Genomic DNA, 13639 nt, shown 5'->3' with positions numbered 1-13639 from the left:
TTAATAAAGGGGTTGTTTGGTTGCCAAAGAAAAACATGGGAAGTTGAAAATCCTAGAAATTAAAATTCTTTGAACTTGTTTGGTTAACAAATTCATGGGAAGTAGAAATTCCCATGAATTTCCATTTCCCACAAAATGGGGGAAGTTAATTACCTAGGGGGACCTAGGTAAGTGGAATTTCCCGTGGTAATTTCCACTTCCCTTAGTTAACCAAACACTTTTTAGAATTTCCTAGGAAGTTTAATTTCATGGGAAATCAATTTTCCAAGGAATTTGCAATTCCTACATTCAACCAAACGAACCCAAAGTTTTTTTGTACTTTATTTAATATTTCTCGCTGCCCTACGAGTCTAAATGTTTCCATGCAAGATTTGAAATTAAAACAAACCTCCAGTTTTGACACATGATTTAGCACCATATGCCTTGGCACTAAGTCATAGTAGGATATTTAATTTCATATCCTCTCTTGCAAAGAATAATTCAAATTACTAAATTAGTGAACACTATTGCAAAAAAAAAAAAAAAAAAAAAAAAAAAAAAAAATCCCTACGTTTTATAAAGTTTGAGAATAACTCTTATGAATAGTGTTTAGACAATTATACATACCCTTTAAAGTATTTTTTTTTTACTTATTTGCCCTTATTAATGTTAATTTTTCTCACTCTTGGATTGTAAGCATTTATACCCCTGCAAATAATAATGTTTACATATTTTCCTGCAGTATTGCTTTCAACAATTAGAGCTCCCTGAACATATAGCTAATTATGGTGCACTTATCGCGCACGTTAGCCACCCTATTATTAATAAAAGATTGAGTTTGTTTTGGTTATAAAAAGTGGTAAAGAAAAGATAGTGAATTTAAAACTTTATTCAAAATTAATAAATTTGAAAAAACATTAGTTATAAAAATTAAAAATTAAGGCCTTGTTGTCTTCTTCTTTTTTAAAAAAATTACAGTAGTATTTAATAAAAATAATTTGACTTTAGTAAAAATATTATCAGTTCAGTAAAAATAATAATAATTATAAATCAACAACTTTAAACAAATATAATAGAGAATAAATAAGGAAAAATGTAATCTAATAATCCCACCTTTAGTTGGCCTTACATAAACAATCTCACCTTTTGAAATTCCAGAAATAATCCTACCTTTGACCCCCCATCTTCCATTAACAGTCCACCGGTTGGATTATTTTAGTAACCGATTTTCTTAGGTTATAAGACACGTGTCAAATTTTAATAGGTTTATTTTAATATTTAATAATAATTAAAAAAACAAAACTAATTAAAAAAGAAAAAAACCAAAAACCCCAACCTCAACCACGCCATCATATCCCGTCCCCATCCCAACCACCGTATCCCCTCCCCATCTCCGCTTTTACTTTCTCCGGAAATCCAACCCCTACTGTAGCCGCCTTGCTTCCCCAAAGACCGCAGCCCATATCTCGCTCTTATTCTTCGCACGCTACTACTCTAGCACTAGAACCCTTCTTTCTCCTTGTCTTTCTCTCTTCTCTTGGGTACGTTTCTCTCTCCTCTAAATTCATCAATTTTCCTTTCAATTCGATTTTTTATGATGATTGAAATCATAATTTGCGTTTAATTTCAAACCGAAAATCGAATTGAGAGGCAATTGGGGTTGCTGGGGTTGAGTATTCAGGGCTGGGGGTTGAGTTTTCAAGATGGGTGGCGTTTTTCGGGCCAGTGGGTAGAATTTTCGGGGATAGGGTAGAGTATTTTAGGGCCGAGGGTTCAATTTCAGGGCTGGGTGGGGTTTTTTGGGGCTATGGGTGGGGTTTTCGGGGCTGTGGTTGGGTTTTTGGGGTGGTTATAGAATATTCCGGCGTGGCTTGGTGGATGGGGTGGTGGTAAGGTGTGAGTGTTGGGGTGGCCATGGTAGTGGACCGGTGGCTTGAGAAGAATGATTTTTTTTTAAAAAAAAAAAAACCTGTTTAACAGGTTGTAGGTCAATGAGATCGTTAGTGGAAGATTTATGTCACCACCTTTGCGATGCACGGATTGAAAAAATTATTAGAATGAAATAAAGTGTTTCTATTTATTATTTCCCTGTACATACTTATATATTAGATCATAAAAACATTCGCATCTTTCATCATAAACTACTTAGTAACAAAATGTAAAAATGAAAGTCAATCTGATCTATTCAAATCATATGCTTACGGGTTTATATACCTAAGAGTTCGAAATACAAATTAAAAATACATGTAACTCAAAAAAGTTGAAGCGATGTAATAAAAAAATAAATGAATAAATTGAAGCACTTTGGAAATACGTGAAACAATGGTAAAATTTAACGACAACATTAGTTCATTATTGTATAACAAACATCCATATTATTATTACATGACTTCATAGCTAGATTGCTTGCACAATCCTTATTTTAGACACACATAAATAATAGGAAAACCTTACAAATTTTTTTTTAAAAAATGTCATAGTTACCTAAAACATTTTAGCTCAATATCAATTTTATTTAATTCCAACCAAAAAAAATTATTGATTTATTTATTGACACAGTAAAACATTGAAATAGAAATGATTACAAAAAACTATTCTTAAAAAAAAACCAAAAATATATATGACATCATAAGTGCATTAGGCGGGAAATCTATATCTATCTATACTTAGTATTTAAAAACACAAACCATCATCCCCATCATGCCACATGTAATTAAAATTTATTTTTCACCAATGCCACATGTCACCTCCCTTCATTAATTAATCCCCTTTCTTATTATTTTAAAAAAGAAATAGCTTTAATTCAATACATGTAAGAATGTTCCCTTCAAAAAAAAAAAAAAAAAAAAAAAAAATACATATATGAATGTTATTTGATTCATTTTCCCCCAACTTAATATCTCTACAATTACATTCAATTATCACCCATTCTTCTCCTTTATAAACTATTCATTTTCCAATTAAAACATATTATAAAACAAAAGTTACTATTGTACACCTTATAAACATCCCGTGCATTGCACGAATCAGAAGGCTAGTTTTTTTAATGAAAGAGCGACACGTATACAATTTGAAGAGAGCTTGATGTCAGCAATTTTCTGTTTTAGTAATAGTTAATAGATTCTCATTAACTGTCCTTGTGACTATCTATACACCAATTTTAAAAAAAAATTCTAGTGATTTTCTACTATATTTGTTTACTGATTTTTTTTTTATAGAATACTCTGTATAATACGAAGTGCGGAATATTATTATTATTATTATTTTTTGAAGAAACGGAATATTAAAAATTGGTTGAGAGAAACAAAGCATTAATTGTTGTCATGCATGATTTATCAAGGTGTAACACAAACAAACAAAGGGAGTAATAACTTTTTAAAACAGAAAAATGTAACACACTTCATTTTTTTGAGAACACACTCCATAGAACAACATAAAACGTGACTTGGGAAACCTCATCGGTAGAGCTGGGCATGGGCCGGGTCAGCACGCGGGCGGCCCGGGCACGGCCCGAGGATGGCCCGGCACGGCACGGCCCGCTGAGTGGCCCGGCCCGGCACGACGGCACGCCCCTCGTGCCTCGTGCGGGCTGCGTTTAAAAAAAAGCAAAAAATGGCACGGCCCGGCACGAGCCCGTGAAATGGCCCGCCGGCACGGCCCGCAGGCACGGCCCACGGTGGAGGCAATATGTTATATTGTTATTTAATTTTTGTCTAATACTTATATAGTTATATGAATAATATGATATATAGTAAATTATGAATGAACAATAAATATTAATATAATTTAAACAATATTTAATATAACTTAACTCCATAAAAAATTTAATAATTATTAAATTCAAATATTAAATTGTATAATTATTCAATTCAATTTTTTCTTTCATAAAAAAAATTCAAGTTTTTTTAAAGTTTTTTTTAATTTTTTTTTTTAAAAAAAAAAAAGAAAAAAGGGTAAGCCGTGGGCCGGCACGACGGGCGGCCCGGCACGGCACGACCGGCACGGTGGGCCGTGCCGTGCCGTGGACAGGGGAAGCTTGAAGGCCGGCACGGCACGGCACGGCCCGCCTCCACCGTGGGCCGGCACGGCCCGGCACGACACTGTTCATGGCCCGCCTAGGCACGGCCCACGGCAGGCCCGGCACGGCCCATGCCCACCACTACTCATCGGCCAAGTCGCCCACAAGAAACAACTTACTTTCAAATTTTTAACAAAAAAGGAAATTAATTAAATGAATTAAAAATTAAACACAAAACGACATTATTAAATAAATTAAAGAAAAAGCAAAAATAAATAGAAATAATAATAATAATTAAAAAAATAATAAAAAGGTGAGTGTCGTTTTCCTCCTCCTTTCAACACAATCCCATCCTTATATTCATCAGCACACTCACTTCTTCTTTCTCTCACCTCTTTCCTTGTCATTCTTCCCATCTTTTTCCTGATTTTCGATTCTTCCTTCTTCTTCAATTCAATCTTACATTATATTTTAAATAATCAAAAATTTTAAAATAGTTTTCGAATTCCTGTTTTTCTCTCTCCTCTTTCGAAATTCATTCAGTGGTCGGTCAATTTGTTCTTGTTTTTTTTTTTTTTTTATTAAAAAAGAATAAAAATCAATTGTTAATCGTTTTGACTTTGAGTTTTTTTTTTTTATTTTGATATAATCTAGGGTTTTGATTTGGGTATTTTGTTGGTTTAATTGGGTTTTTTATCCGATCTTTAATCGTTTCGGTTTTGAGCCGATTCGATTCTGGGGTTTGGGTAGATCGGTGGGGGTGATTCGAAAGGTTGAATTTGAGGTTGATTTTGTGGGTTTCAGAAGGATTGATTCTAGGGTTTTGTAGAAGTTTTGATTAGGGTTAGAGCTCTGAATTTGGGTTTTTTTTCTTTTTTTTTGGTTTGAGAATTTTGGTGTCCGGATTTTGGGGGGAAAAACGGAGGTTTTAGTTTGAAAAAGAAGCAGAAAAAAACAATGTTAGGTGCGGGGTTACAGTTTAATCGGAGTCCTAACGATGATCGGTTCTACATTCCGGCAAAAGGCCGAAAGAATTTTAATCAAAATCATAAGAACCCTCATCTTCAAAGAACTCAAAGTGATGTTGTTAATGGTGGGTTAGCAGGAGGAAGTCAATGCAGAGAGAAGTCTGTGGTTACAGGAAGTAGGGAACCCGAAAACCGGGTTGAACAGACCCCGGTGCCAGCCGCCTTGCCGGCTTTTGAACCCGTGGCGTTGCCTTTGAGTAATGTAGAACGTTTTCTTGAGTCCATTACTCCTTCTGTTAATGCTCAGTATCTCTCCAAGGTTGTTCCAGGAAAAAAAAACTTTTATCATTTTATGTGATTGTTAATATTTATTGATTAAATGTGTGTTTTTTGCTGATGAAAATGGTGGGGTTTTGCAGACTACTGTGAGAGGGTGGAGGACTTGTGATGTGGAATACCAGCCTTACTTCATGCTGAGTGACTTGTGGGAGTCATTCAAGGAATGGAGTGCTTATGGTGCTGGAGTTCCTTTGGTTTTGAATGGCAGTGATTCTGTTGTTCAGTACTATGTACCTTCCTTGTCTGCCATCCAAATTTATGTTAAGTCGAGGAGGTATAATACTTTGATTACTCTCTGTTCCGTTTGTTTGTTGTCTTTGTTGTTCAATGAAATATCTTATGTTTTGCTCATTGATGTTTGTATATAATTGCCGTTCCGAGATCATGCATTTGGCTTGTTTTTTATAGCAACTTTGAAATTCATGGATTCCATCATATTAATTTGGTAGTGGAATATGAATTTTAGGTTGTTAGCTGTGATTTGGGTAATGGTTCATGTGATTTTCTTTCCACTATTGCTTGAGAGTAGTTATATGTGTATTATGTTAGTTTATTTAAATTGCCTTTTCTTGTATGTTTGTCGGGGTGTATGGTTTGTTTGTCGTGTATGTTATGTAATGTTTCATTGTCGGGGTGTATGGTTTGTTTGTCGTGTATGTTATGTAATGTTTCATTGTTGGGGTGTATGGTTTGTTTGTCGTGTTCACAATCATTAAGCACGGGTTACCCCTTTTATTTTGTTTGATTTTTTCAGTTTATTTCTGTTATATAAGTTTTTATTAAAATGTCGTTATGTAAGTTTAAAATGGCCCCCCATTTTGAAATTTCTGATAAACATCTTTGAGGGATACATCATTCTTAATTACGGAAGTCTTGGACTTATCATTTTTCCCTTCATGTTTCTAGTCTCTTAGTCAATGCATGAAAGATTAGTACACCGTAGTGATAAAAGGCGAAAGATTCTGATCTGTTTCAGATTTGTGTAATCTAAAAATTAATGTGTAATTTGATTATAGGTAGCAATTTGGTTAAGGCAATTGTTCTGCTGCTCACATATGGTACTCTTCTTAATGGGATGGAGATAAATTTGCGCATCTTGTGTTGTTATCGTTTTCTTCATCTTCTGGGTTTAAGAAGGATTGATTCTAGGGTTTTGTAGAAGTTTTGATTAGGGTTAGAGTTTTGAATTTGAGATTTTGTATGTTATGTAATGTTTCATTTTTGGGGTGTATGGTTTGTTTGTCATGCTCACAATCATTAAGCACGGGTTACCCCTTTGATTTTGTTTGATTTTTACATTTTATTTCTGTTTTATAAGTTTTTATCAAAATGTCTTTTGTGACAAATCTTAAAATCCTGGACACTGTAACTAGTCTCTTTATTCCCTAATCTGTACTCTAAGAAATATTAAAGTATTTCTGTAGTGCACTAATGGTATGTTTTTGGTAAACTAGGGCTTAAGTAAAGAATTGACAGGGTTGCTTCATTCTAAATTACTTTATGTGGAGGGTCCATGCTAGTTACTTTCTTCTGTAGTTCTGTTATGCTCTTTATTAAAATACTAAAATGTGTTTTAAGCTTTAATGATTGCTTGAGTTTTGTTTCTAGTAGCCTAGATTACACTGTATCTCCTTCGTGTTACATCAAGCTTTTGTTCTTGAAATTCTTGTAATGTACCCTTAGACTTAACCTTGTGATAAGCCTGGTGGTTGAAGAGTGTATTATTACTGCTCCTAGACATTATATCTTCATTGGTGATAGTTGAAAGGTAGGAGCAGTAAACTCTATGCCTCTGTGGTACTGTATGTCACTATGATGCCGTGCATGTTTATGTAGGCAGTATTGAGTCACTTGTGTCACGTGAAACAGGAACTTCAGGAAAATCTGGCAAAGACATTGGGTTTTGTCATAGTTTCTTTTACTTACCAATTAGAATGTATTCAGATTAAACATCTTTGAGAAATACATCATTCTTGATTACGGAATTCTTGGAAAATTGCCATTTTTCCCTTCATGTTTCTAGTCTCTTAGTCAATGCATGAAAGTTTAGTACACCGTAGTAATAAAAGGCGAAAGAGTCTGATCTGTTTCAGAATTGTGTAATCTAAAAATAAATGTGTAATTTGATTATAGGAAGCAATTGGTTAAGGATCTTGTTCTGCTGCTCACAAATGGTACTCTTCTTAATGGGATGGGGATTAATTTGCACATCTGGTGTTGTTATCGTTTTCTTCATGTAGTTTTCCTCTTTTACGCCCACGTGCATATATGAGGGTTTCAGGGTGAATCTGCCAGATTTAATGTGTGCTATATTAAATGATGGTTTTCCTCTTTTGCAAGCACGTGCATGCCGTTGTTTATCTGGTGAACTTTTATGCCTACTTGACCGTTATGGTAAAGACAAAACTTGATTCTTATACAATTAATATCATTTTGGTGACGTAAACTCGAACTGAAACAAATGCTTCTCTTTAAGTTCTCTGTGTAACACGTGTAGCTGCGTGGGAATTTCTAATCATTAATAACTTTTACGCCTCTATTAATGTTAAAAATATTGGAGTAGTTATATCTGAAGTTTTTTTTGGCTTTTATCTATACGTTTATTTATTTATTAAAAAATTGTGTTTATTTATGACATATACTAAGGTGCTCTGCTACTGACAAGTGAAAACACAAAAAATAGATTTTTTTTTTTTCACACTTGTTTTGCATGTATCCATTGTTGAATCAAGGCTTGCTTGTTCCTTCCACAAACCAACTCGTTGTGTTGTGCAAACTATGATTCTACTTATTAGATTACACTGATTTTGTAAGGAAGAGATGTTTTTACGTGTATGTTATTATATTGTTATTACTAGTCCCTCCCACCAACCAACTCGTTGTGTTGTGCAAACTCTTTTTATTAACTTTTTATAGTGTTTCTACTCGCATGTGTTTCCTTTTTTTTTTTTGGATCCCCCCTGGCCCTCTTTTATAAATTTTTTCAAATTATTTTTATTATATCCTCCTTTTGGGTCTCACTGTGCACTTCCCTTCTTTTTATTTTTGTTTTATTTTATTTTATGTGTGTGTGTGTTGCTGCGGGTTCCTTATTTCATTTTAGTTGACCCAAATTATGTTGGGACTAAGGCGTTGTTATTGTATTGTTGAGTTAGAACTAAGAAGGGTTCATGTTGCTCTACTGTGCTACTATTTTTCCTTATTTATGTTGACTATGTACATGTTAGCTGCGTTTTTTAATGTCTTATTATAATGAAAATTTTCCAGTAATGTCATTTTATTGATGAGGTAATACTAGCAGATGTGGAAATTGAAATATGTAATCTTGTCTTTTGCCATGATAACATGCTTATCTTGCTGCATTTACCATTGCATAAAGTTATAATTTTCAGCTCACTTTCAATTTATTTAAAGTTTTGATTTGTCTACTTATGCATAATCTATGATTCAATTTATGGGAAAAATGTACAGTACTTAGCTACACTTCCCTGGCCAATGTGCCTCTTAGCATACATTATGCACTCCACTTCTAATTTATACTACAAGGTAGTATATTTTTACTCTTTGCTTTTCTTTCTTTCTTTTTCTTCCCTTTTTTTGGCCATATATTTCTAATCTTTTAGGATTGCTAAGTGTTACTTTTTGTCTTGTTTTTGTGTCATCTACCTGTCAAATATATTATATGTATTTTTTGGTGCTTCTCCCTTTTGACCTTAATGTAAATTTTTGTATACCCCATAGGTTGACGTAATAGATTTAAAAATGATTGGAATTATTTGTGTGACTGTGATGTTATGATTCTTTGTGGATCAGGCGCACTAGTGAGGACGGTGACGCAGACTGTTTAAGCAGGGACTCAAGTAGTGATGGAAGCAGTGATTCCGAGCGTGACAAGGGCTTAGCTTGCTCAAGGGGCCAACGGAGTCATTATAACCATCCTAGTGATGTTACTCTTAAAATGGACAGATTATTATTGAGAGATCAGCATACAGCGATGCAAGAGGGCTTTTCAAGTGATGAGGCTGAACCTGGGACTGCTCAAGGAAGGCTGTTGTTCGAGTTTTATGAACATGATCCACCCTTTTGTCGTGAACCTTTGGCTGATAAGGCTAGTGCTGTTTTACTTTTCTATCATTTAGTGGAGGATGCCTTGTATCTGTTTATTTATATATATATTTTTTTAATTCCTCATACTAATTTTTTTAAAATTGTGTCATTTGTTTCGATAGATATCTGATCTGGCATCGCGTTTCTCGGAGTTAAAGTCACTTCGTAGTTGTGACGTACTCTCCTCAAGTTGGTTTTCTGTGGCATGGTACTTACCGCTTCAGTCACCATGTTCTTTCTTTGCTATATAAAATTGTTTTTAACTTATGTGGGCTTTTTTTTTTTTTTTTAAAAAAAAAAAAAAAAAAAAATTATTTTAGGTACCCAATCTATAGGATACCTATGGGACCGACACTGAAAGATTTAGAAGCTTGTTTCTTGACCTATCACTCTTTGTACACACCAATGGGAGGTAAGGCATTATGTTACTTTTGGCTGACTGCAAGAGTTATTAGAATTATTTGAACGCTTTTTAAACTACCCCACCATTAATTACTCTCTATTTTTTTAAAGTTTAGTAATTTGTATGCTTTAATTATATAAGTTAGCCCACATGGCTACACTAATTGCCATACACGATTGCCCCTACAAAATGTGTTTAATGTAATTTGAGTATATATTAGGAAACCAAGTGGTAGTTGGTTCTCTTCAGCTTAATGGCAGTATAAAAATCAAATTATCATTAGTATGTGCAAAATTTTGTAAACATGCAAATTGAAATCCAGGGCCCATTTAGTTGGACCGTTGGAATGAGTTTGAGTGGAATTAGAGCTCATTCCATCCATTTTATTGTTTGGTATGGCTTTTTAGCTATGGAACCTCATACCAAGAGGGTTCTAACTCTTCCCCATTCCCAAGAATTTCATACCCACCTCACCTCCTAAGATTCACATTTCATAACATTAGTAAGATGTAGAAACCATTCCAACTATAAACCAAACAACTTCAAACTAGTATGGGACTTTGAATCATTCCTCCCAAATACTTCCTCCGTTCTTTTAATATTGCACTTTGCACCACTTTCCTTATAAGGAAATATCACAAATATTGCACCATTTCTATTCTAGGAAAAGAAATATTTGTGTTCACACTACAAATACCAAATATATCCTTACTTTTCAACACTTGATTTTTTAGTTTATGTATATCATCACTAGGGCAATCTTGTATTTTTCCCTTTCTCTCTCATCCTTTATTCCATTACCAAAATACTTGTGCCCAACCCCTATGGTGCAATAAAATAAGAAAAGAGGAAGTATGAGATTTCATACCAATCATACTAGTTTAACGAACCAATTGACCCCTTAGATTATTCTTTCATTTGGTCACTGGTAATTTAAACATATAGCACCCTTTTCATGCTGTTTTTTTTGGGCGGTATTCATATCTGCGGAATGCGGATATACATTTCTCTGCTCATTTACCCATTGTATAATTATATAACTTGCTGGGATTAGGTGTTTAGTATATTGAATCATTGAAATTTAATTCTTATCTATAAAATAGCTTAAACTTGAATAACATAATTATAAATCAATTTAATCTTGAATAACATGAAACATTTTTGTATGTAATTCAAATTATAAAATATCAAACATATAATGATTTGTACGAATGTATTTGCTTAATTTTTACCTTGTAAAGGATATACTTCCTATGTTTTTTCCCTCTTTTTTTAACTGTGTTTTTTAAGTTCTTCCCACTTGATTTATTAGAGGCAAACACATTATTCTATCCTGCCCCATTTCCCCTCAATATATCCACCCTTTCTTACACCCATGGCCCACTAACCCTGAAATGACTCGACCCATACCTAACCCAAACGACCTGATTGCTTGATCTAGTAACCACCAAGTAAGAACCATGTCACGAATTGGCAAAAAATCTAGCTAGTTCGAGTAATATTTAAACCGAAAGAGACTTTTTAAATGATCTTAAGAGTTCCATAGTACTTAAAAGGAAACCTTTTTGATGAAGCAAGTCTATCTACTGAATTAATTAGAGGTACATTGCTTCTATGTTCGACATGGTTACGTGTCCAAGCATCCAACTTGGCTGTTTGGTGAAAAAAATCCTTAAAAGTGAAGTGCCCTAGTGTCATACCCATGTCTTAAGTATTGGGGGTCCAACACGTGTACTTGAGGTGAAATGTAGAGTCTGAGTAACATAACATTACTATCTTATTTATAGTTGAACAGGGATTTCAATTATACTCATAGAATTTATAGAACATGTGAGGTTTGATGCCATTATGGCCAAATTTGTGGGTGAAAAATAGGACAGTGGCTCAACTTATGTTGCCATTGTTATGTTTGTTCTGCAACTTATTTATCTATCTCCCTCAGTGTTTAGCTTGCTATCTTTTATTTTTCAGTGGCTGTAATTATTTTTCCCTTTGTTAATGCTTAATGGATCTTTATGGGCTAGTAACTGCGAGGATGCAATAAGCCGTTTCTTGTAGTGTCTGAAGGCTCTGAACTGAATCCAGTTTTTCTTTTGTGTCTCTGTGCAGGAGCTTCTGCTGCCCAAGCTCCAAATGTGATTTATCCCAGTGAGATTGATGGAATTCCAAGGATCTCTCTACCAGTCTTTGGACTTTCTTCATACAAATTCAGAGGGCCCTTGTGGATCTCAAACAGTGGGAGTGATCGTCAATTAGTGAACTCGCTCTCACAGGCAGCTGATAGCTGGTTGAGACAGCTTCAGGTCCATCACCCTGACTACCTGTTCTTCTGCCGTCATAGATGATGTTGATAAGTAGACTGTTACTGTACAATGCCTGCCATTTTGGAGGAATGTCTGGTCTTCTCTGAAAGACATTGCCATCTGATCAAGGTGTCAGGTGGCTGCTGAGTTTAGAGTCTTTCTCTGACTTTTTCTAGTCATCTGTATATCAATGAGGTTAAATATATCAAAAATTCAAAAAAAAAAAAAGAAAAAAAAAAGGGGAAAATAACAAAAACAAAAACAAAAAAAAAAAAAAAAAAAAAAAAAAAAAAGGTAAAAAGAAAACAAAAGGAAAAAGGAGTCAAAGGCGGTTTACTGCCAGTACAGGTGAAAGGTTTAGGTCTGGCTGGATTGGGATAGAAACAGGATAGGTTTAGTTAAGCTAAAGCATGGCTGAGGCAGACAAGGCTTGCAATCAGGAGGAGCAGGCTTAGAGTTTAATTTCATTGTTAACTTTTTTTTTTTTAGATATCTGCATATGGGAAACAGGCTCTGGTTTTTACTATTTAAATCCCTTGCCCTAGTCAGTTACTTAAATTTAGCTGATCTAATGTTTAGTAGGGGATTTTGATATGTTTGTAACAGGAGTATATGAGCTTTTGTGCGGACTTATTGTTGTCATATATATATATATATAAAGAGTAGTTTTATAGTGTAAAATAGATTGGAGTTATTTTTAGCATCTCTGCTTCTGCTCTTCTAAGATATGATGCTAAACTGTTTGTTGTTTTTTGGCGTCAGTTGCATATATATGAGCTGTCTGTTTATTTTTATCTTTTGCAAGGAGAAAGACCTTACTAGTTCTGTCAGCACGGCTACACAACTCGTTGTTTGAGAGTAGGGGAGATGTCAATGGAATCCCCGTCTCTCAAGCACAAGTATTTGTTACTGAGCTTTGTGGCCTGGTGAGTTCCCCACTAATCCACTATCTTCCCAAGCTTGCTTGTTTGTGTATGGGTGATTGGTATCGGTATAAAGTACTGCAAGTTTTGCCCCTTTGTTGGGTTTGATCAAATATCGAGGGTTAAATTGGTGAGGCTTGCAATGTAGGTTTTTATTTTGTCAAAGAAAAGAACCTGCTGATATGATACTAAACAGATTGTTAGCAATTCAGTAATCCAAAAAAGCTAATGATACAATTAGTCTAAACAGACTGTTTACCAATCCAGTAAACCTGAAAAAACTAATGATACAATCAGCAAAGACAAGTCACCAGATGAGGTTGTAGGCTTATAAGTTATAACTTTGTTTATATGGTTCAATTATGATTATGTCAAAGCCATAAAAGCTCATTTAACATAAGCAAAAGCAGTATGAATGAATTGTCACAAATATCACAAAACTTGAAGCTATAGACTAGTCAAGTTGTTCATATTATTCACTATGCGCCTTAAATAATATTTGATATCATTAAATTCACAACATTAGGCTGAAGAAGTGTAATACCATTTTACACTACATAAGTTTTGGTATGTTAAACTCACATCACATTTTTCTTACG

General features: G+C 34.3%; 1 protein-coding gene across 1 annotated transcript; it reads left to right on the top strand.

Annotated features, from left to right (window-relative positions):
* The first annotated feature begins 4181 nt into the window (after positions 1 to 4181).
* On the top strand, positions 4182 to 12798 carry LOC145557510 (uncharacterized). Its single transcript, XM_081618687.1, has 6 exons — positions 4182 to 5284; positions 5385 to 5578; positions 9118 to 9412; positions 9534 to 9619; positions 9732 to 9823; positions 11924 to 12798. The coding sequence occupies exons 1-6, from the start codon at positions 4955 to 4957 to the stop codon at positions 12157 to 12159; spliced, it is 1233 nt and encodes a 410-aa protein (XP_081474813.1). The 5' UTR covers positions 4182 to 4954; the 3' UTR covers positions 12160 to 12798.
* Positions 12799 to 13639: the final 841 nt, after the last annotated feature.

Source organism: Chenopodium album, chromosome 1, assembly GCF_948465745.1.
Source record: "Chenopodium album chromosome 1, dcCheAlbu1.1, whole genome shotgun sequence".
NCBI lineage: Eukaryota > Viridiplantae > Streptophyta > Magnoliopsida > Caryophyllales > Amaranthaceae > Chenopodium > Chenopodium album.
Note: the sequence above shows the minus strand (reverse complement) of the source record. Positions and strands in the feature narration are given on the sequence as shown.

What these genes read in the sequence shown, in the direction of transcription:
- LOC145557510 (XM_081618687.1), top strand. Translation starts at nt 4,955, where the DNA reads ATGTTAGGTGCGGGGTTACAGTTTAATCGGAGTCCTAACGATGATCGG. An exon ending in ATGCTCAGTATCTCTCCAAG is followed by an intron (nt 5,285 to 5,384) that starts GTTGTTCCAGGA and finishes GGGGTTTTGCAG; the next exon opens with ACTACTGTGAGAGGGTGGAG. An exon ending in AGTTGGTTTTCTGTGGCATG is followed by an intron (nt 9,620 to 9,731) that starts GTACTTACCGCT and finishes AAATTATTTTAG; the next exon opens with GTACCCAATCTATAGGATAC.